General features: G+C 58.9%; 1 protein-coding gene across 1 annotated transcript in view; it reads left to right on the top strand.

Moving 5' to 3' along the window:
- Window positions 1-22897, top strand: part of DVL3 (dishevelled segment polarity protein 3) — a 506262-nt gene that overhangs the window by 310422 nt on the left and 172943 nt on the right. Inside the window, exon 3 of the mRNA XM_085635609.1 lies at window positions 19334-19455. Within this exon, the coding sequence (XP_085491735.1) occupies window positions 19334-19455 (122 nt within the window). The remainder of the gene's footprint in view (window positions 1-19333; window positions 19456-22897) is intronic.

The raw sequence follows: 22897 nt of genomic DNA, 5'->3' as shown, positions 1-22897 counted from the left end.
TACTTTGCTCTAGGGCAGCCCTGCTCACCCGTAGACCGCCCTCTGGGAACGGTGCCCTGTGTGCTTTGCTCTAGGGCAGCCCTGCTCACCTGTAGACCGCCCTCTGGGAACGGTGCCCTGTGTGCTTTGCTCTAGAGCAGCCCTGCCCCCCCATAGACCGCCCTCTGGGAACGATGCCCTGTGTGCTTTGCTCTAGAGCAGCCCTGCCCACCCATAGACTGCCCTCTGGGAATGGTGCCCTGTGTGCTTTGCTCCAGGGCAGCCCTGCCCACCCGTAGACCGCCCTCTGGGAACGGTGCCCTGTGTACTTTGCTCTGGGGTAGCCCTGCCCACCCATAGACCGCCCTCTGGGAACGGTGCCCTGTGTACTGTGTTCTAGGGTTGCCCTGCTCACCCATAGACCGCCCTCTGGGAACGGTGCCCTGTGTACTGTGTTCTAGGGTAGCCCTGCTCACCCATAGACCGCCCTCTGGAAACGGTGCCCTGTGTGCTTTGCTCTAGAGCAGCCCTGCTCACCCATAGACTGCCCTCTGGAATTGGTGCTCTGTGTGCTTTGCTTTAGAGCAGCCCTGCCCCCCCATAGACCGCCCTCTGGGAACGATGCCCTGTGTGCTTTGCTCTAGAGCAGCCCTGCCCACCCATAGACTGCCCTCTGGGAATGGTGCCCTGTGTGCATTGCTCCAGGGCAGCCCTGCCCACCCATAGACCACCCTCTGGAAATGGTGCCCTGTGTGCTTTGCTCTTGAGTAGCCCTGCTCACCCATAGACCGCCCTCTGGGAACGGTGCCCTGTGTGCTTTGCTCTAGGGCAGCCCTGCCCACCCGTAGACCGCCCTCTGGGAACGGTGCCCTGTGTACTTTGATCTAGGGCAGCCCTGCTCACCCGTAGACTGCCCTCTGGGAACGGTGCCCTGTGTGCTTTGCTCTAGGGCAGCCCTGCTCACCTGTAGACCGCCCTCTGGGAACGGTGCCCTGTTTGCTTTGCTCTAGGGCAGCCCTGCTCACCCGTAGACCGCCCTCTGGGAATGGTGCCCTGTGTGCTTTGCTCTAGAGCAGCCCTGCCCACCCATAGACCGCCCTCTGGGAACGGTGCCCTGTGTACTGTGTTCTAGGGTAGCCCTGCTCACCCATAGACCGCCCTCTGGGAATGGTGCCCTGTGTACTGTGTTCTAGGGTTGCCCTGCTCACCCATAGACCACCCTCTGGGAACGGTGCCCTGTGTACTGTGTTCTAGGGTAGCCCTGCTCACCCATAGACCGCCCTCTGGGAACGGTGCCCTGTGTACTGTGTTCTTGGGTAGCCCTGCTCATCCATAGACTGCCCTCTAGGAAGGGTGCCCTGTGTGCTTTGCCCTGGAGCAGCCCTGCCCACCCATAGACCGCCCTCTGGGAACGATGCCCTGTGTGCTTTGCTCTAGAGCAGCCCTGCCCACCCATAGACTGCCCTCTGGGAATGGTGCCCTGTGTGCTTTGCTCCAGGGCAGCCCTGCCCACCCATAGACCGCCCTCTGGGAATGGTGCCCTGTGTGCTTTGCTCAGGAGCAGCCCTGCTCAGCCGCAGACCTCCCTCTCGGAACGGTGCCCTGTGTGCTTTGCTCTAGGGCAGCCCTGCTCACCCATCGACTGCCCTCTGGGAATGGTGTCCTGTGTGCTTTGCTCTAGGGCAGCCCTGCCCACCCATAGACCGCACTCTGGGAGCCCTGTGTGCTTTGCTCCAGGGCAGCCCTGCCCACCCATAGACCGCCCTCTGGGAATGGTGCCCTGTGTGCTTTGCTCAGGAGCAGCCCTGCTCAGCCGCAGACCTCCCTCTCGGAACGGTGCCCTGTGTGCTTTGCTCTAGGGCAGCCCTGCTCACCCATCGACTGCCCTCTGGGAATGGTGTCCTGTGTGCTTTGCTCTAGGGCAGCCCTGCCCACCCATAGACCGCACTCTGGGAATGGTGCCCTGTGTGCTTTGCTCTAGAGCAGCCCTGCTCACCCGTAGACCGCCCTCTGAGAACGGTGCCCCGTGTGCTTTGCTCTAGAGCAGCCCTGCTCACCCGTAGACTGCCCTCTGGGAACTGTGCCCAGTGTGCTTTGCTCTAGGGCAGCCCTGCTCACCCGTAGACTGCCCTCTGTGAACGGTGCCCAATGTGCTTTGCTCTAGAGCAGCCTTGCTCACCCACAGACCACCCTCTGGGAACGGTGCCCTGTGTGCTTTGCTCTAGTGCAGCCCTGCTCACCCGTAGACCGCCCTCTGGGAACGGTGCCCTGTGTGCTTTGCTCTAGGGCAGCCCTGCTCACCTGTAGACTGCCCTCTGGGAACGGTGCCCTGTGTGCTTTGCTCTAGAGCAACCCTGCTCACCCGTCGACTGCCCTCTGGGAATGGTGCCCTGTGTGCTTTGCTCTAGAGCAGCCCTGCCCACCCGTAGACCGCCCTCTGGGAACGGTGCCCTGTGCTTTACTCTGGAGCAGCCCTGCTCACCCGTAGACTGCCCTCTGGGAACGGTGCCCTGTGTGCTTTGCTCGACTAGGGCAGCCCTGCTCACCCATAGACCGCTCCCTGGGAACAGTGCCCTGTGTGCTTTGCTCTAGGGCAGCCCTGCTAGCCCATAGACTGCCCTCTGAGAACGGTGCCCTGTGTGCTTTGTTCTGGAGCAGCCCTGCTCACCCGCAGACCACCCTCTGGGAACGGTGCCCTGTGTGCTTTGCTCTAGGGCAGCCCTGCTCACCCGTAGACTGCCCTCTGGGAATGGTGCCCAGTGTGCTTTGCTCTAGAGCAGCCCTGCTCACCCACAGACCACCCTCTGGGAACGGTGCCCTGTGTGCTTTAATCTAGAGCAGCCCTTCCCACCCATAGACTGCCCTCTGGGAATGGTGTCCTGTGTGCTTTGCTCTAGGGCAGCCCTGCCCACCCATAGACCGCCCTCTGGGAACGGTCCCCTGTGTGCTTTGCTCTTGGGCAGCCCTGTTCACCCATAGACCGCCCTCTGGGAACGGTGCCCTGTGTGCTTTGCTCTAGAGCAACCCCGCTCACCCGTAGACTGCCCTCTGGGAACGGTGCCCTGTGTGCTTTGCTCTAGAGCAACCCTGCTCACCCGTCGACTGCCCTCTGGGAATGGTGCCCTGTGTGCTTTGCTCTAGAGCAGCCCTGCCCACCCGTAGACCGCCCTCTGGGAACGGTGCCCTGTGCTTTACTCTGGAGCAGCCCTGCTCACCCGTAGACCACCCTCTGGGAACGGTGCCCTGTGTGCTTTGCTCTGGAGCAGCCCTGCTCATCCATAGACCGCCCTCTGGGAAGGGTGCCCTGTGTGCTTTGCTCTAGAGCAGCCCTGCCCACCCATAGACCGCCCTCTGGGAACGGTGCCCTGTGTGCTTTGCTCTAGAGCAGCCCTGCTCACCCATAGACTGCCCTCTGGGGACGGTGCCCTGTGTGCTTTGCTCTAGAGCAGCCCTGCTCACCCATAGACCGCCCTCTGGGAACGGTGCCCTGTGTGTTTGCTCTAGGGCAGCCCTGCTAGCCCATAGACCGCCCTCTGAGAACGGTGCCCTGTGTGCTTTGCTCTAGAGCAGCCCTGCTCACCCGTAGACCGCCCTCTGGGAACGGTGCCCTGTGTGCTTTGCTCTAGGGCAGCCCTGCTCACCCATAGACTGCCCTCTGGAATTGGTGCCCTGTGTGCTTTGCTCTAGAGCAGCCCTGCCCCCCCATAGACCGCCCTCTGGGAACGATGCCCTGTGTGCTTTGCTCTAGAGCAGCCCTGCCCACCCATAGACTGCCCTCTGGGAATGGTGCCCTGTGTGCTTTGCTCCAGGGCAGCCCTGCCCACCCATAGACCGCCCTCTGGAAATGGTGCCCTGTGTGCTTTGCTCTTGAGTAGCCCTGCCCACCCGTAGACTGCCCTCTGGGAACAGGGCCAAGTCCAACAGGTAGCCCTGCCCACCCATAGACCGCCCTCTGGGAACGGTGCCCTGTGTACTGTGTTCTTGGGTAGCCCTGCTCACCCATAGACCGCCCTCTGGAAACGGTGCCCTGTGTGCTTTGCTCTAGAGCAGCCCTGCTCACCCATAGACTGCCCTCTGGAATTGGTGCCCTGTCTGCTTTGCTCTAGAGCAGCCCTGCCCCCCCCCCATAGACCGCCCTCTGGGAACGATGCCCTGTGTGCTTTGCTCTAGAGCAGCCCTGCCCACCCATTGACTGCCCTCTGGGAATTGTGCCCTGTGTGCTTTGCTCCAGGGCAGCCCTGCCCACCCATAGACCGCCCTCTGGAAATGGTGCCCTGTGTGCTTTGCTCTTGAGTAGCCCTGCTCACCCATAGGCCGCCCTCTGGGAACGGTGCCCTGTGTGCTTTGCTCTAGGGCAGCTCTGCCCACCCGTAGACCGCCCTCTGGGAACGGTGCCCTGTGTGCTTTGCTCTGGGGCAGTCCTGCTCACCCATAGACTGCCCTCTGGGAAGGGTGCCCTGTGTGCTTTGCTCTTGGGCATCCCTGCTCACCCATAGACCGCCCTCTGGGAACCGTGCCCTGTGTGCTTTGCTCTAGAGCAGCCCTGCTCACCCATAGACTGCCCTCTGGGGACGGTGCCCTGTGTGCTTTGCTCTAGAGCAGCCCTGCTCACCCATAGACCGCCCTTGGAACGGTGCCCTGTGTGTTTGCTCTAGGGCAGCCCTGCTAGCCCATAGACCGCCCTCTGAGAACGGTGCCCTGTGTGCTTTGCTCTAGAGCAGCCCTGCTCACCCGTAGACCGACATCTGGGAACGGTGCCCTGTGTGCTTTGCTCTAGGGTAGCCCTGCCCACCCATAGACCGCCCTCTGGGAACGGTGCCCTGTGTACTGTGTTCTAGGGTAGCCCTGCTCACCCATAGACCGCCCTCTGGAAACGTGCCCTGTGTGCTTTGCTCTAGAGCAGCCCTGCTCACCCATAGACTGCCCTCTGGAATTGGTGCCCTGTGTGCTTTGCTCTTGAGTAGCCCTGCTCACCCATAGGCCGCCCTCTGGGAACGGTGCCCTGTGTGCTTTGCTCTAGGGCAGCTCTGCCCACCCGTAGACCGCCCTCTGGGAACGGTGCCCTGTGTGCTTTGCTCTGGGGCAGTCCTGCTCACCCATAGACTGCCCTCTGGGAAGGGTGCCCTGTGTGCTTTGCTCTTGGGCATCCCTGCTCACCCATAGACCGCCCTCTGGGAACGATGCCCTGTGTGCTTTGCTCTAGAGCAGCCCTGCCCACCCATAGACTACCCTCTGGGAATGGTGCCCTGTGTGCATTGCTCCAGGGCAGCCCTGCCCACCCATAGACCACCCTCTGGAAATGGTGCCCTGTGTGCTTTGCTCTTGAGTAGCCCTGCTCACCCATAGACCGCCCTCTGGGAACGGTGCCCTGTGTGCTTTGCTCTAGGGCAGCCCTGCCCACCCGTAGACCGCCCTCTGGGAACGGTGCCCTGTGTACTTTGCTCTAGGGCAGCCCTGCTCACCCGTAGACCGCCCTCTGGGAACGGTGCCCTGTGTGCTTTGCTCTAGGGCAGCCCTGCTCACCTGTAGACCGCCCTCTGGGAACGGTGCCCTGTGTGCTTTGCTCTAGAGCAGCCCTGCCCCCCCATAGACCGCCCTCTGGGAACGATGCCCTGTGTGCTTTGCTCTAGAGCAGCCCTGCCCACCCATAGACTGCCCTCTGGGAATGGTGCCCTGTGTGCTTTGTTCCAGGGCAGCCCTGCCCACCCGTAGACCGCCCTCTGGGAACGGTGCCCTGTGTACTTTGCTCTGGGGTAGCCCTGCCCACCCATAGACCGCCCTCTGGGAACGGTGCCCTGTGTACTGTGTTCTAGGGTTGCCCTGCTCACCCATAGACCGCCCTCTGGGAACGGTGCCCTGTGTACTGTGTTCTAGGGTAGCCCTGCTCACCCATAGACCGCCCTCTGGAAACGGTGCCCTGTGTGCTTTGCTCTAGAGCAGCCCTGCTCACCCATAGACTGCCCTCTGGAATTGGTGCTCTGTGTGCTTTGCTCTAGAGCAGCCCTGCCCCCCCATAGACCGCCCTCTGGGAACGATGCCCTGTGTGCTTTGCTCTAGAGCAGCCCTGCCCACCCATAGACTGCCCTCTGGGAATGGTGCCCTGTGTGCATTGCTCCAGGGCAGCCCTGCCCACCCATAGACCACCCTCTGGAAATGGTGCCCTGTGTGCTTTGCTCTTGAGTAGCCCTGCTCACCCATAGACCGCCCTCTGGGAACGGTGCCCTGTGTGCTTTGCTCTAGGGCAGCCCTGCCCACCCGTAGACCGCCCTCTGGGAACGGTGCCCTGTGTACTTTGCTCTAGGGCAGCCCTGCTCACCCGTAGACTGCCCTCTGGGAACGGTGCCCTGTGTGCTTTGCTCTAGGGCAGCCCTGCTCACCTGTAGACCGCCCTCTGGGAACGGTGCCCTGTGTGCTTTGCTCTAGGGCAGCCCTGCTCACCCGTAGACCGCCCTCTGGGAACGGTGCCCTGTGTACTTTGCTCTAGAGCAGCCCTGCCCACCCATAGACCGCCCTCTGGGAACGGTGCCCTGTGTACTGTGTTCTAGGGTAGCCCTGCTCACCCATAGACCGCCCTCTGGGAATGGTGCCCTGTGTACTGTGTTCTAGGGTTGCCCTGCTCACCCATAGACCACCCTCTGGGAACGGTGCCCTGTGTACTGTGTTCTAGGGTAGCCCTGCTCACCCATAGACCGCCCTCTGGGAACGGTGCCCTGTGTACTGTGTACTTGGGTAGCCCTGCTCATCCATAGACTGCCCTCTAGGAAGGGTGCCCTGTGTGCTTTGCCCTGGAGCAGCCCTGCCCACCCATAGACCGCCCTCTGGGAACGATGCCCTGTGTGCTTTGCTCTAGAGCAGCCCTGCCCACCCATAGACTGCCCTCTGGGAATGGTGCCCTGTGTGCTTTGCTCCAGGGCAGCCCTGCCCACCCATAGACCGCCCTCTGGGAATGGTGCCCTGTGTGCTTTGCTCAGGAGCAGCCCTGCTCAGCCGCAGACCTCCCTCTCGGATCGGTGCCCTGTGTGCTTTGCTCTAGGGCAGCCCTGCTCACCCATCGACTGCCCTCTGGGAATGGTGTCCTGTGTGCTTTGCTCTAGGGCAGCCCTGCCCACCCATAGACCGCACTCTGGGAATGGTGCCCTGTGTGCTTTGCTCTAGAGCAGCCCTGCTCACCCGTAGACCGCCCTCTGAGAACGGTGCCCCGTGTGCTTTGCTCTAGAGAAGCCCTGCTCACCCGTAGACTGCCCTCTGGGAACTGTGCCCAGTGTGCTTTGCTCTAGGGCAGCCCTGCTCACCCGTACACTGCCCTCTGTGAACGGTGCCCAATGTGCTTTGCTCTAGAGCAGCCTTGCTCACCCACAGACCACCCTCTGGGAACGGTGCCCTGTGTGCTTTGCTCTAGTGCAGCCCTGCTCACCCGTAGACCGCCCTCTGGGAACGGTGCCCTGTGTGCTTTGCTCTAGGGCAGCCCTGCTCACCTGTAGACTGCCCTCTGGGAACGGTGCCCTGTGTGCTTTGCTCTAGAGCAACCCTGCTCACCCGTCGACTGCCCTCTGGGAATGGTGCCCTGTGTGCTTTGCTCTAGAGCAGCCCTGCCCACCCGTAGACCGCCCTCTGGGAACGGTGCCCTGTGCTTTACTCTGGAGCAGCCCTGCTCACCCGTAGACTGCCCTCTGGGAACGGTGCCCTGTGTGCTTTGCTCGACTAGGGCAGCCCTGCTCCCCCATAGACCGCTCCCTGGGAACAGTGCCCTGTGTGCTTTGCTCTAGGGCAGCCCTGCTAGCCCATAGACTGCCCTCTGAGAACGGTGCCCTGTGTGCTTTGTTCTGGAGCAGCCCTGCTCACCCGCAGACCACCCTCTGGGAACGGTGCCCTGTGTGCTTTGCTCTAGGGCAGCCCTGCTCACCCGTAGACTGCCCTCTGGGAATGGTGCCCAGTGTGCTTTGCTCTAGAGCAGCCCTGCTCACCCACAGACCACCCTCTGGGAATGGTGCCCTGTGTGCTTTAATCTAGAGCAGCCCTTCCCACCCATAGACTGCCCTCTGGGAATGGTGTCCTGTGTGCTTTGCTCTAGGGCAGCCCTGCCCACCCATAGACCGCCCTCTGGGAACGGTCCCCTGTGTGCTTTGCTCTTGGGCAGCCCTGTTCACCCATAGACCGCCCTCTGGGAACGGTGCCCTGTGTGCTTTGCTCTAGAGCAACCCCGCTCACCCGTAGACTGCCCTCTGGGAACGGTGCCCTGTGTGCTTTGCTCTAGAGCAACCCTGCTCACCCGTCGACTGCCCTCTGGGAATGGTGCCCTGTGTGCTTTGCTCTAGAGCAGCCCTGCCCACCCGTAGACCGCCCTCTGGGAACGGTGCCCTGTGCTTTACTCTGGAGCAGCCCTGCTCACCCGTAGACCACCCTCTGGGAACGGTGCCCTGTGTGCTTTGCTCTGGAGCAGCCCTGCTCATCCATAGACCGCCCTCTGGGAAGGGTGCCCTGTGTGCTTTGCTGTAGAGCAGCCCTGCCCACCCATAGACCGCCCTCTGGGAACGGTGCCCTGTGTGCTTTGCTCTAGGGCAGTCCTGCTCTTCCATAGACTGCCCTCTGGGAAGGGTGCCCTGTGTGCTTTGTTCTTGGGCATCCCTGCTCACCCATAGACCGCCCTCTGGGAACGGTGCCCTGTGTGCTTTGCTCTAGAGCAGCCCTGCTCACCCATAGACTGCCCTCTGGGGACGGTGCCCTGTGTGCTTTGCTCTAGAGCAGCCCTGCTCACCCATAGACCGCCCTCTGGGAACGGTGCCCTGTGTGTTTGCTCTAGGGCAGCCCTGCTAGCCCATAGACCGCCCTCTGAGAACGGTGCCCTGTGTGCTTTGCTCTAGAGCAGCCCTGCTCACCCGTAGACCGCCCTCTGGGAACGGTGCCCTGTGTGCTTTGCTCTAGGGCAGCCCTGCTCACCCATAGACTGCCCTCTGGAATTGGTGCCCTGTGTGCTTTGCTCTAGAGCAGCCCTGCCCCCCCATAGACCGCCCTCTGGGAACGATGCCCTGTGTGCTTTGCTCTAGAGCAGCCCTGCCCACCCATAGACTGCCCTCTGGGAATGGTGCCCTGTGTGCTTTGCTCCAGGGCAGCCCTGCCCACCCATAGACCGCCCTCTGGAAATGGTGCCCTGTGTGCTTTGCTCTTGAGTAGCCCTGCCCACCCGTAGACTGCCCTCTGGGAACGGTGCCCTGTGTACTTTGCTCTAGGGTAGCCCTGCCCACCCATAGACCGCCCTCTGGGAACGGTGCCCTGTGTACTGTGTTCTTGGGTAGCCCTGCTCACCCATAGACCGCCCTCTGGAAACGGTGCCCTGTGTGCTTTGCTCTAGAGCAGCCCTGCTCACCCATAGACTGCCCTCTGGAATTGGTGCCCTGTCTGCTTTGCTCTAGAGCAGCCCTGCCCCCCCCATAGACCGCCCTCTGGGAACGATGCCCTGTGTGCTTTGCTCTAGAGCAGCCCTGCCCACCCATTGACTGCCCTCTGGGAATGGTGCCCTGTGTGCTTTGCTCCAGGGCAGCCCTGCCCACCCATAGACCGCCCTCTGGAAATGGTGCCCTGTGTGCTTTGCTCTTGAGTAGCCCTGCTCACCCATAGGCCGCCCTCTGGGAACGGTGCCCTGTGTGCTTTGCTCTGGAGCAGCCCTGCTCATCCATAGACCGCCCTCTGGGAAGGGTGCCCTGTGTGCTTTGCTCTAGAGCAGCCCTGCCCACCCATAGACCGCCCTCTGGGAACGTTGCCCTGTGTGCTTTGCTCTAGGGCAGTCCTGCTCTTCCATAGACTGCCCTCTGGGAAGGGTGCCCTGTGTGCTTTGCTCTTGGGCATCCCTGCTCACCCATAGACCGCCCTCTGGGAACGGTGCCCTGTGTGCTTTGCTCTAGAGCAGCCCTGCTCACCCATAGACTGCCCTCTGGGGACGGTGCCCTGTGTGCTTTGCTCTAGAGCAGCCCTGCTCACCCATAGACCGCCCTCTGGGAACGGTGCCCTGTGTGTTTGCTCTAGGGCAGCCCTGCTAGCCCATAGACCGCCCTCTGAGAACGGTGCCCTGTGTGCTTTGCTCTAGAGCAGCCCTGCTCACCCGTAGACCGCCCTCTGGGAACGGTGCCCTGTGTGCTTTGCTCTAGGGCAGCCCTGCTCACCCATAGACTGCCCTCTGGAATTGGTGCCCTGTGTGCTTTGCTCTAGAGCAGCCCTGCCCCCCCATAGACCGCCCTCTGGGAACGATGCCCTGTGTGCTTTGCTCTAGAGCAGCCCTGCCCACCCATAGACTGCCCTCTGGGAATGGTGCCCTGTGTGCTTTGCTCCAGGGCAGCCCTGCCCACCCATAGACCGCCCTCTGGAAATGGTGCCCTGTGTGCTTTGCTCTTGAGTAGCCCTGCCCACCCGTAGACTGCCCTCTGGGAACGGTGCCCTGTGTACTTTGCTCTAGGGTAGCCCTGCCCACCCATAGACCGCCCTCTGGGAACGGTGCCCTGTGTACTGTGTTCTTGGGTAGCCCTGCTCACCCATAGACCGCCCTCTGGAAACGGTGCCCTGTGTGCTTTGCTCTAGAGCAGCCCTGCTCACCCATAGACTGCCCTCTGGAATTGGTGCCCTGTCTGCTTTGCTCTAGAGCAGCCCTGCCCCCCCCATAGACCGCCCTCTGGGAACGATGCCCTGTGTGCTTTGCTCTAGAGCAGCCCTGCCCACCCATTGACTGCCCTCTGGGAATGGTGCCCTGTGTGCTTTGCTCCAGGGCAGCCCTGCCCACCCATAGACCGCCCTCTGGAAATGGTGCCCTGTGTGCTTTGCTCTTGAGTAGCCCTGCTCACCCATAGGCCGCCCTCTGGGAACGGTGCCCTGTGTGCTTTGCTCTAGGGCAGCTCTGCCCACCCGTAGACCGCCCTCTGGGAACGGTGCCCTGTGTGCTTTGCTCTGGGGCAGTCCTGCTCACCCATAGACTGCCCTCTGGGAAGGGTGCCCTGTGTGCTTTGCTCTTGGGCATCCCTGCTCACCCATAGACCGCCCTCTGGGAACCGTGCCCTGTGTGCTTTGCTCTAGAGCAGCCCTGCTCACCCATAGACTGCCCTCTGGGGACGGTGCCCTGTGTGCTTTGCTCTAGAGCAGCCCTGCTCACCCATAGACCGCCCTTGGAACGGTGCCCTGTGTGTTTGCTCTAGGGCAGCCCTGCTAGCCCATAGACCGCCCTCTGAGAACGGTGCCCTGTGTGCTTTGCTCTAGAGCAGCCCTGCTCACCCGTAGACCGACATCTGGGAACGGTGCCCTGTGTGCTTTGCTCTAGGGCAGCCCTGCTCACCCATAGACTGCCCTCTGGAATTGGTGCCCTGTGTGCTTTGCTCTAGAGCAGCCCTGCCCCCCCCATAGACCGCCCTCTGGGAACGATGCCCTGTGTGCTTTGCAGCAGCCCTGCCCACCCATAGACTGCCCTCTGGGAATGGTGCCCTGTGTGCTTTGCTCCAGGGCAGCCCTGCCCACCCGTAGACCGCCCTCTGGGAACGGTGCCCTGTGTACTTTGCTCTAGGGTAGCCCTGCTCACCCATAGACCGCCCTCTGGCAACGGTGCCCTGTGTGCTTTGCTCTAGGGCAGCCCTGCCCATCCGTAGACCGCCCTCTGGGAACGGTGCCCTGTGTGCTTTGCTCTAGGGCAGCCCTGCCCACCCGTAGACCGCCCTCTGGGAACGGTGCCCTGTGTACTTTGCTCTAGGGCAGCCCTGCTCACCCGTAGACCGCCCTCTGGGAACGGTGCCCTGTGTGCTTTGCTCTAGGGCAGCCCTGCTCACCTGTAGACCGCCCTCTGGGAACGGTGCCCTGTGTGCTTTGCTCTAGGGCAGCCCTGCTCACCCTTAGACCGCCCTCTGGGAACGGTGCCCTGTGTGCTTTGCTCTAGAGCAGCCCTGCCCACCCATAGACCGCCCTCTGGGAACGGTGCCCTGTGTACTGTGTTCTAGGGTAGCCCTGCTCACCCATAGACCGCCCTCTGGGAATGGTGCCCTGTGTACTGTGTTCTAGGGTAGCCCTGCTCACCCATAGACCACCCTCTGGGAACGGTGCCCTGTGTACTGTGTTCTAGGGTAGCCCTGCTCACCCATAGACCGCCCTCTGGGAACGGTGCCCTGTGTACTGTGTTCTAGGGTAGCCCTGCTCATCCATAGACTGCCCTCTAGGAAGGGTGCCCTGTGTGCTTTGCCCTGGAGCAGCCCTGCCCACCCATAGACCGCCCTCTGGGAACGATGCCCTGTGTGCTTTGCTCTAGAGCAGCCCTGCCCACCCATAGACCGCCCTCTGGGAACGGTGCCCTGTGTGCTTTGCTGTAGAGCAGTCATGCTCACCCATAGACCGCCCCCTGGGAACGGTGCCCTGTGTGCTTTGCTCTAGAGCAGTCATGCTCACCCGTAGACCGCCCTCTGGGAACAGTGCCCTGTGTGCTTTGCTCTAGAGCAGCCCTGCCCACCCGTAGACCGCCCTCTGGGAACGGTGCCCTGTGTACTTTGCTCTAGGGTAGCCCTGCCCACCCATAGTCCGCCCTCTGGGAACGGTGCACTGTGTACTGTGTTCTAGGGTAGCCCTGCTCACCCATAGACCGCCCTCTAGGAATGGTGCCCTGTGTACTGTGTTCTAGGGTAGCCCTGCTCACCCATAGACCGCCCTCTGGGAACGGTGCCCTGTGTACTGTGTTCTAGGGTAGCCCTGCTCACCCATAGACCGCCCTCTGGGAACGGTCGCCTGTGTACTGTGTTCTAGGGTAGCCCTGCTCACCCATAGACCGCCCTCTGGGAACGGTGCCCTGTGTACTGTGTTCTAGGGTAGCCCTGCTCATCCATAGACTGCCCTCTAGGAAGGGTGCCCTGTGTGCTTTGCTCTAGGGCAGCCCTGCTCACCCATAGACTGCCCTCTGGGAACGGTGCCCTGTGTGCTTTGCTCTAGGGCAGCCCTGCTCACCCGTAGACCGCCCTCTGGGAACGGTGCCCTGTGTGCTTTGCTCTAGGGCAGCCCTGCTCTCCCATAGACCGCCCTCTGGGAACGGTGCCCTGTGTACTGTGTTCTAGGGTAGCCCTGCTCACCCATAGACCGCCCTCTGGGAACGGTGCCCTGTGTACTGTGTTCTAGGGTAGCCCTGCTCATCCATAGACTGCCCTCTAGGAAGGGTGCCCTGTGTGCTTTGCTCTAGGGCAGCCCTGCTCACCCGTAGACCGCCCTCTGGGAACGGTGCCCTGTGTGCTTTGCTCTAGGGCAGCCCTGCTCACCCGTAGTCCGCCCTCTGGGAACGGTGCCCTATGTGCTTTGCTCTAGGGCAGCCCTGCTCACCCGTAGACCGCCCTCTGGGAACGGTGCCCTGTGTGCTTTGCTCTAGAGCAGCCCTGCCCACCCATAGACCGCCCTCTGGGAACGGTGCCCTGTGTACTGTGTTCTAGGGTAGCCCTGCTCACCCATAGACCGCCCTCTGGGAATGGTGCCCTGTGTACTGTGTTCTAGGGTAGCCCTGCTCACCCATAGACCGCCCTCTGGGAACGGTGCCCTGTGTACTGTGTTCTAGGGTAGCCCTGCTCACCCATAGACCGCCCTCTGGAAACGTGCCCTGTGTGCTTTGCCCTGGAGCAGCCCTGCCCACCCATAGACTGCCCTCTGGGAACGGTGCCCAGTTTGCTTTGCTCTAGAGCAGCCCTGCTCACCCATGGACTGCCCTCTGGGAATGGTGCCCTGTGTGCTTTGCTCTAGGGCAGCCCTGCTCACCCATAGACCGCCCTCTGGGAACGGTGCCCTGTGTCCTTTGCTCTAGAGCAGTCATGCTCACCCGTAGACCGCACTCTGGGAACGGTGCCCTGTGTGCTTTGCTCTAGAGCAGCCCTGCTCACCCGTAGACCGCCCTCTGGGAACGGTGCCCTGTGTGCTTTGCTCTAGAGCATTCATGCCCACCCACAGACCGCCCTCTGAGAACAGTGCCCTGTGTGCTTTGCTCTAGAGCATCCCTGCCCACCCATAGACCGCCCTCTGGGAACGGTGCCCTGTGTACTGTGCTCTGGAGCAGCCCTGCTCACCCATAGACCTCCCTCTGGGAACGGTGCCCTGTGTGCTTTGCTCTAGAGCAGCCCTGCTCACCCGTAGACCGCCCTCTGGGAACAGTGCCCTGTGTGCTTTGCTCTAGAGCAGCCCTGCTCACCCGTAGACCGCCCTCTGGGAACGGTGTTTTGTGTACTGTGTTCTAGGGTAGCCCTGCTCATCCATAGACTGCCCTCTAGGAAGGGTGCCCTGTGTGCTTTGCTCTAGGGCAACCCTGCTCACCCATAGACCGCCCTCTGAGAATAGTGCCCTGTGTGCTTTGCTGTAGAGCATTCATGCTCACCCATAGACCGCCCTCTGGGAACGGTGCCCTGTGTGCTTTGCTGTAGAGCATTCATTCTCACCCATAGACCGCCCTCTGAGAATAGTGCCCTGTGTGCTTTGCTCTAGAGCAGTCATGCTCACCTGTAGACCGCCCTCTGGGAACGGTGCCCTGTGTGCTTTGCTGTAGAGCATTCATGCTCACCCATAGACTCCCCTCTGGGAATGGTGCCCTGTGTGCTTTGCTCTAGAGCATTCATGCTCACCCGTCGACCGCCCTCTGGGAACGGTGCCCTGTGTGCTTTGCTGTAGAGCATTCATGCTCACCCATAGACCGCCCTCTGGGAACGGTGCCCTGTGTGCTTTGCTGTAGAGTATTCATGCTCACCCGTAGACCGCCCTCTGGGAATGGTGCCCTGTGTGCTTTGCTCTAGAGCATTCATGCTCACCCATAGACCGCCCTCTGGGAACGGTGCCCTGTGTGCTTTGCTGTAGAGCATTCATGCTCACCCGTAGACCGCCCTCTGGGAACGGTGCCCTGTGTGCTTTGCTGTAGAGCATTCATGCTCACCCATAGACCGCCCTCTGGGAACCGTGCCCTGTGTGCTTTGCTGTAGAGCAGTCATGCTCACCCATAGACCGCCCCCTGGGAACGGTGCCCTGTGTGCTTTGCTCTAGAGCAGTCATGCTCACCCGTAGACCCCCCTCTGGGAATGGTGCCCTGTGTGCTTTGCTCTAGAGCATTCATGCTCACCCGTAGACCGCCCTCTGGGAACGGTGCCCTGTGTGCTTTGCTGTAGAACATTCATGCTCACCCGTAGACCGCCCTCTGGGAACGGTGCCCTGTGTGCTTTGCTGTAGAGCATTCATGCTCACCCATAGACCGCCCTCTGGGAACGGTGCCCTGTGTGCTTTGCTGTAGAGCAGTCATGCTCACCCATAGACCGCCCCCTGGGAACGGTGCCCTGTGTGCTTTGCTCTAGAGCAGTCATGCTCACCCGTAGACCGCCCTCTGGGAACGGTGCCCTGTGTACTGTGCTCTAGGGCAGCCCTGCTCACCCGTAGACCGCCCTCTGGGAACGGTGCCCTGTGTGCTTTGCTCTAGAGCAGCCCTGCCCACCCATAGACCGCCCTCTGGGAACGGTGCCCTGTGTGCTTTGCTCTAGGGCAGCCCTGCTCACCCGTAGACCGCCCTCTGGGAATGGTGCCCTGTGTGCTTTGCTCTAGGGCAGCCCTGCTCACCCGTAGACCGCCCTCTGGGAACGGTGCCCTGTGTGCTTTGCTCTAGAGCAGCCCTGCCCACCCATAGACCGCCCTCTGGGAACGGTGCCCTGTGTACTGTGTTCTAGGGTAGCCCTGCTCACCCATAGACCGCCCTCTGGGAATGGTGCCCTGTGTACTGTGTTCTAGGGTAGCCCTGCTCACCCATAGACCGCCCTCTGGGAACGGTGCCCTGTGTACTGTGTTCTAGGGTAGCCCTGCTCACCCATAGACCGCCCTCTGGGAACGGTGCCCTGTGTACTTTTTTCTAGGGTAGCCCTGCTCATCCATAGACCGCCCTCTGGGAACGGTGCCCTGTGTGCTTTGCTCTAGAGCATTCATGCCCACCCACAGACCGCTCTCTGAGAACAGTGCCCTGTGCGCTTTGCTCTAGAGCAGCCCTGCCCACCCATTGACCGCCCTCTGGGAACGGTGCCCTGTGTACTGTGCTCTGGAGCAGCCCTGCTCACCCATAGACCGCCCTCTGGGAACGGTGCCCTGTGTGCTTTGCTCTAGAGCAGTCATGCTCACCCGTAGACCGCCCTCTGGGAACGGTGCCCTGTGTGCTTTGCTGTAGAACATTCATGCTCACCCGTAGACCGCCCTCTGGGAACGGTGCGCTGTGTGCTTTGCTGTAGAGCATTCATGCTCACCCATAGACCGCCCTCTGGGAACGGTGCCCTGTGTGCTTTGCTGTAGAGCATTCATGCTCACCCATAGACCGCCCTCTGGGAACGGTGCCCTGTGTGCTTTGCTGTAGAGCATTCATACTCACCCATAGACCGCACTCTGAGAACAGTGCCCTGTGTGCTTTGCTCTAGAGCAGTCATGCTCACCCGTAGACCGCCCTCTGGGAATGGTGCCCTGTGTGCTTTGCTCTAGAGCATTCATGCTCACCCATAGACCGCCCTCTGGGAACGGTGCCCTGTGTGCTTTGCTGTAGAGCATTCATGCTCACCCATAGACCGCCCTCTGAGAATAGTGCCCTGTGTGCTTTGCTCTAGAGCATTCATGCTCACCCGTAGACCGCCCTCTGGGAATGGTGCCCTGTGTGCTTTGCTCTAGAGCATTCATGCTCACCCATAGACCGCCCTCTGGGAACGGTGCCCTGTGTGCTTTGCTGTAGAGCATTCATGCTCACCCGTAGACTGCCCTCTGGGAACGGTGCCCTGTGTGCTTTGCTGTAGAGCATTCATGCTCACCCGTAGACCGCCCTCTGGGAACGGTGCCCTGTGTGCTTTGCTGTAGAGTATTCATGCTCACCCGTAGACCGCCCTTTGGGAATGGTGCCCTGTGTGCTTTGCTCTAGAGCATTCATGCTCACCCATAGACCGCCCTCTGGGAACGGTGCCCTGTGTGCTTTGCTGTAGAGCATTCATGCTCACCCGTCGACCGCCCTCTGGGAACGGTGCCCTGTGTGCTTTGCTGTAGAGCATTCATGCTCACCCATAGACCGCCCTCTGGGAACGGTGCCCTGTGTGCTTTGCTCTAGAGCAGTCATGCTCACCCATAGACCGCCCTCTGGGAACGGTGCCCTGTGTGCTTTGCTGTAGAGCATTCATGCTCACCCATAGACCGCCCTCTGGGAACGGTGCCCTGTGTGCTTTGCTGTAGAGCAGTCATGCTCACCCATAGACCGCCCCCTGGGAACGGTGCCCTGTGTGCTTTGCTCTAGAGCAGTCATGCTCACCCATAGACCGCCCTCTGGGAACGGTGCCCTGTGTGCTTTGCTGTAGAGCATTCATGCTCACCCGTTGACCGCCCTTTGGGAACGGTGCCCTGTGTGCTTTGCTGTAGAGCATTCATGCTCACCCGTAGACCGCCCTCTGGGAACGGTGCCCTGTGTGCTTTGCTGTAGAGCATTCATGCTCACCCGTTGACCGCCCTTTGGGAACGGTGCCCTGTGTGCTTTGCTCTAGAGCAGTCATGCTCACCCATAGACCTCCCTCTGGGAACGTGCCCTGTGTGCTTTGCTGTAGAGCATTCATGCTCACCCGTTGACCGCCCTCTGGGAATGGTGCCCTGTGTGCTTTGCTCTAGAGCATTCATGCTCACCCATAGACCGCCCTCTGGGAACGGTGCCCTGTGTGCTTTGCTGTAGAGCATTCATGCTCACCCATAGACCGCCCTCTGGGAACGGTGCCCTGTGTGCTTTGCTGTAGAGCATTCATGCTCACCCATAGACCGCCCTCTGGGAACGGTGCCCTGTGTGCTTTGCTCTAGAGCATTCATGCTCACCCGTAGACCGCCCTCTGGGAACGGTGCCCTGTGTGCTTTGCTGTAGAGCATTCATGCTCACCCGTAGACCGCCCTCTGGGAACGGTGCCCTGTGTGCTTTGCTGTAGAGCATTCATGCTCACCCGTAGACCGCCCTCTGGGAACGGTGCCCTGTGTGCTTTGCTGTAGAGCAGTCATGCTCACCCATAGACCGCCCCCTGGGAACGGTGCCCTGTGTGCTTTGCTCTAGAGCATTCATGCTCACCCGTTGACCGCCCTTTGGGAACGGTGCCCTGTGTGCTTTGCTCTAGAGCAGTCATGCTCACCGATAGACCGCCCTCTGGGAACGGTGCCCTGTGTGCTTTGCTGTAGAGCAGTCATGCTCACCCATAGACCGCCCCCTGGGAACGGTGCCCTGTGTGCTTTGCTCTAGAGCATTCATGCTCACCCGTAGACCGCCCTCTGGGAACGGTGCCCTGTGTACTGTGCTCTAGGGTAGCCCTGCCCACCCATAGACCGCCCCCTGGGAATGGTGCCCTGTGTACTGTGTTCTAGGGTAGCCCTGCTCACCCATAGACCGCCCTCTGGGAACGGTGCCCTGTGTACTGTGTTCTAGGGTAGCCCTGCTCACCCATAGACCGCACTTTGGGAACGGTGCCCTGTGTGCTTTGCTCTAGAGCAGTCATGCTCACCCATAGACCGCCCTCTGGGAACGGTGCCCTGTGTGCTTTGCTGTAGAGCATTCATGCTCACCCGTTGACCGCCCTTTGGGAACGGTGCCCTGTGTGCTTTGCTCTAGAGCATTCATGCTCACCCGTCGACCGCCCTTTGGGAACGGTGCCCTGTGTGCTTTGCTGTAGAGCATTCATGCTCACCCGTCGACCGCCCTCTGGGAATAGTGCCCTGTGTGCTTTGCTGTAGAGCATTCATGCTCACCCATAGACCGCCCTCTGGGAACGGTGCCCTGTGTGCTTTGCTGTAGAGCATTCATGCTCACCCATAGACCGCCCTCTGGGAACGGTGCCCTGTGTGCTTTGCTGTAGAGCATTCATGCTCACCCGTCGACCGCCCTCTGGGAACGGTGCCCTGTGTGCTTTGCTGTAGAGCATTCATGCTCACCCATAGACCGCCCTCTGGGAACGGTGCCCTGTGTGCTTTGCTCTAGAGCAGTCATGCTCACCCGTAGACCGCCCTCTGGGAACGGTGCCCTGTGTACTGTGCTCTAGGGTAGCCCTGCCCACCCATAGACCGCCCCCTGGGAATGGTGCCCTGTGTGCTTTGCTCTAGAGCAGTCATGCTCACACGTAGACCGCCCTCTGGGAACGGTGCCCTGTGTACTGTGCTCTAGGGTAGCCCTGCCCACCCATAGACCGCCCCCTGGGAATGGTGCCCTGTGTGCTTTGCTCTAGGGCAGCCCTGCTCACCCGTAGACCGCCCTCTGGGAACGGTGCCCTGTGTACTGTGCTCTACAGCATTCTTGCTTTCCTGTAGTCCTGGCTTGCTTGCACTTGACTGACATTTTCCTTCTCTCTCCTTACAGCTGGTGTCCGCAGAGGGATCACACTCGGATGGTGGGTCCGTCTGTGCGGATCACATGTCGGACCTGCCTCCACCCATCGAGAGGACGGGCGGAATTGGAGACTCCCGACCCCCTTCCTTCCAGTAAGTCTCACATTGCACATATGGAGATGAATGAGTGAATGGATTTGTAGCACCGCTCTGCACACCTCACTTCTCTTACACATTACTCAGGTCTGTATAATTCCAGGGCATGATATCTCCTAGCGCCTCCTCCACCCCGCCAGAAAAATCAGGGAAGGGATGGTATTTAAATTGCATTTATATAGTGCTTACTTCCCCTGACGGACGAGGCGTTGAAGCACTTTATGGCATATAGCAAACTACTCGGGAGCTCCACAGGGTTGTAAGACAGGGGCACACGTGGCTAAACCTTGCGTGATTCTACAACACTGCCCGAACAATGAATGCATCTGAACAATGCATTCCTTTACCACGCTTGCCGTTACCACGCAAATTCGTGGCAAAGGCATGTCTGGTAAAGGGCTATATGTGGTAAAGATCACACCCCAGGCCCCCCGCACTGAGCTCTAAAAACGACCTGACCCCCACCCCCCCCCCCCCCACCCGAGCCCTAAAAACAAGCCTGAGCCTCAGAGCTAAAAACAACCCCAACCCCCCTCTGAGCCCTAAAAACAACTGACCCCCCTGAGCACTAAAAACAACCCAATACCCCCCCCCCCAGCCCTGAAAACAACCCCGACGTACGAAAAACTACCCTCCAACCCGGAGTCTTAAAACTACCCCAACCCTTAAAAACTAACCAGAAACCCCGCCTCAGCCCCTGTTACCAGACACGTCCATGTCCGATCCTTCCTCTTCCAGTGCCTGCCCATCCGCGCATCTAGACCACGCACTGCCTTAACCGCGCATATATGTGTTTAAGCCAAGCATGGTTGCGCTTGCAGGGAAACGGCATGCGTGGCTCAGGCCGCGTTGTAAAGTCCGTTTCCAGTCCCAGAGTGTCAGTTCATGGGGTATGAGGGTTAGTCTTGAATGTTAAAGGTACTGTTGCATGCATTTACTGCATTAATGATTAAGGTGGGACCTTCAGGAGGGAATATGTGAGAAGCAAATGCTGTCTAGACTTAATAGGTATTGTTAGGTTCAACAATAAGGTGTGAAAAAAGAGATTAAGATAGACAGGCATGCGATGTAGAGTAGAACAACTACAGAATGGGGCGCGCAATGAGATAGAAGGGGCGTTCACAATAGGGTAGGAAAAAAGTACGTTTAATGCAAGGGCGGGTTTTCATGCAGATTTTTGGGGAATATAGCAGGTGGAGATTCAATCTCTGGATGTAAACCTATAGAAAGAAACCGTTTTAAATTGTGCTCTAAAGGAATGAGATACTCAACAGTCTTTCTGCAAAGGTGACGCTTGCGTCAATGTAACAACCCAGTGCTTGTTAATAATAATAATCCACATTTTTTAAAGCGCGAACAATCACCCGTAAGGGTCTCTAGGCGCTGGGGGCCGTCGGCAAGATTAAGCAAGCCATTGCCCAGAGTCACATGGTGCTCGGCTAATCTGCCGCCGGTGCCAGGGATCGAACCGTGATCCCCAGATTCCGTGTCAGTCGCCCTGGCCGCGGCGCCACACCTCTTCTGGGACTCCTCAACGTCCTTCCTTCAAGCTGTGCGGATTTTAAGCACATCCCAGTACCCATGATTACAATTTGACAACACCACCATTGCCCCACTTGCTATGCAGGCTATACTTTCAAATCTAGGAAGACACCCCCCCCCCCCCCCCCCCACACACACACATTTGTACCTGCTACAGAAGCATATTCAATAGATTGTATAACTAGTCCCCCGGTGTACTGCAAGCCCCGCTCAGGAGCCAAAGATATCATTCAAGTGCTGCATCCAAGAGAGGAGGCCTTGACCTAGAGACGAGCTAACAAGAGTAATAAAACAGGTAACCACAAACAGCAGGGAAGGAAACTGGAGGACCTGAGGGAACTAAACCGAGAAAAAACCAATGTGAAGGGATGGAACGAGCAGACCGCAAACTGGACTGAATTGCGAAGAGTCACAACAAGGACTGTTGCCTAAAAGTGAGGTTTAATTGCCTGGCTTGTCACTATTGACTTGGAAGCGTGCCTGGTTGTGCTGGTCCACTCATAGTTGGGGCTGTGCATGTGAGTCTGGGTAGTATTGTTTTACAGGTATGAATGTGTATTTTACACTGTCGTGTGTGCCATCTCTTCCCAGTCTTCTGTGTTGTGAGGTGACTCGTGACCTCGCAGTGATGCTTTCAACAGATTGAGTAAGGCTATCCATGCATACTTTCACTGGAGACGCTATTCTGTGACAGCTCCTTTACTAGCCAACCATCAACGCGCATTGCTTGGCTATTTTTCTGCATTGGAGAAGGAACTCTGGTTGATGTTTCAAGGTAGATAGTCCGAATACACATCTGAAGTTAAATGGACGGGCCTACATCAAATAAATCAAGATGTGATTATGTTGCTTGATTTAGGTACTTAGCAACCCCCTCTGACTGGAATGGTAATTTCCTGGTGGCATAGAGTTAAGAGATGGCGTAAAAATGAGTTGCTATACTTATTTATTCAGCCTTGATTGATTTTGCATTAGAGATAGAACAAAGACATCAGTAAAGTAAGCAAGAAAGATGGTCTGAGCAGAAGCATAATTCTTCCCATACCTAGAACCCCACTCGACTTGACCTGAGAAGACAACCTCTGGAAGATTCAGACAGTGACTGATGCAGATAGGCTGTAGTCAAAGGTCACCTCTAACCAAAGACAAAAAAGAAGACCACCACTCAGAATTTCTCTGCCTATATTGTGGGAAACCGAGTCAGTATATAAAACATTGCGCTTTAACAGTGCCCCTCAAGTCTCCATAACCACTCCATCGCTCAGATGCATTAAATTAGTTGTATAGCGCCACTTATACCAGTGTAGGGTGTCAGACCACTTTACATCACACGCACAAAACATCATAGGTGTGCAAATCAGTGTATAGGAAATGTTACATAAGACAGAGGACTATAATGTGTTGGAGTCACATGTCATCCACACTGGTAGGTAGTATAGTTCATTAGCGCTTGGTCTGGAGAAGCACAAACTCAGAATTTAAAACAGAACACCATAGTTGGGGGTTCTTTTTAATAATCAGAATTGATTTATATCCAAATGAATCCTTTTTCCAACATTAGAATAATGAAAGACGGGGGGAAAACATCTATACCTTGCAGGTTGCATGCAGCTCTTTGATGACAGTTAATAACTCACTGTTCTATGCTAGGATGCTAACTTATTAATTGCAAGTAATAAAAGGATCTCTCGGGCAAAAGCAATGACCTACTGATCGATTTAAATTATATGAACTTTGTGATCTGCTGGTACAGGTTCTTTGCAGTAGGCACATTAACCGTCTGCGCTACCCTCTAAGCTTTCACTAGGCAAACCTCCGATCTTTCTGTAGGAAGAAAATTAATCCCGGAGTTATCTTGACATTTTTATTGACGGCTGAAAACTGCTGGAGGCCAGAA

This window comes from Triturus cristatus, chromosome 11, assembly GCF_964204655.1.
Source record: "Triturus cristatus chromosome 11, aTriCri1.1, whole genome shotgun sequence".
In the NCBI taxonomy this organism is placed as follows: Eukaryota; Metazoa; Chordata; class Amphibia; order Caudata; family Salamandridae; genus Triturus; species Triturus cristatus.
This window is presented reverse-complemented; position numbering and strand designations above follow the sequence as displayed.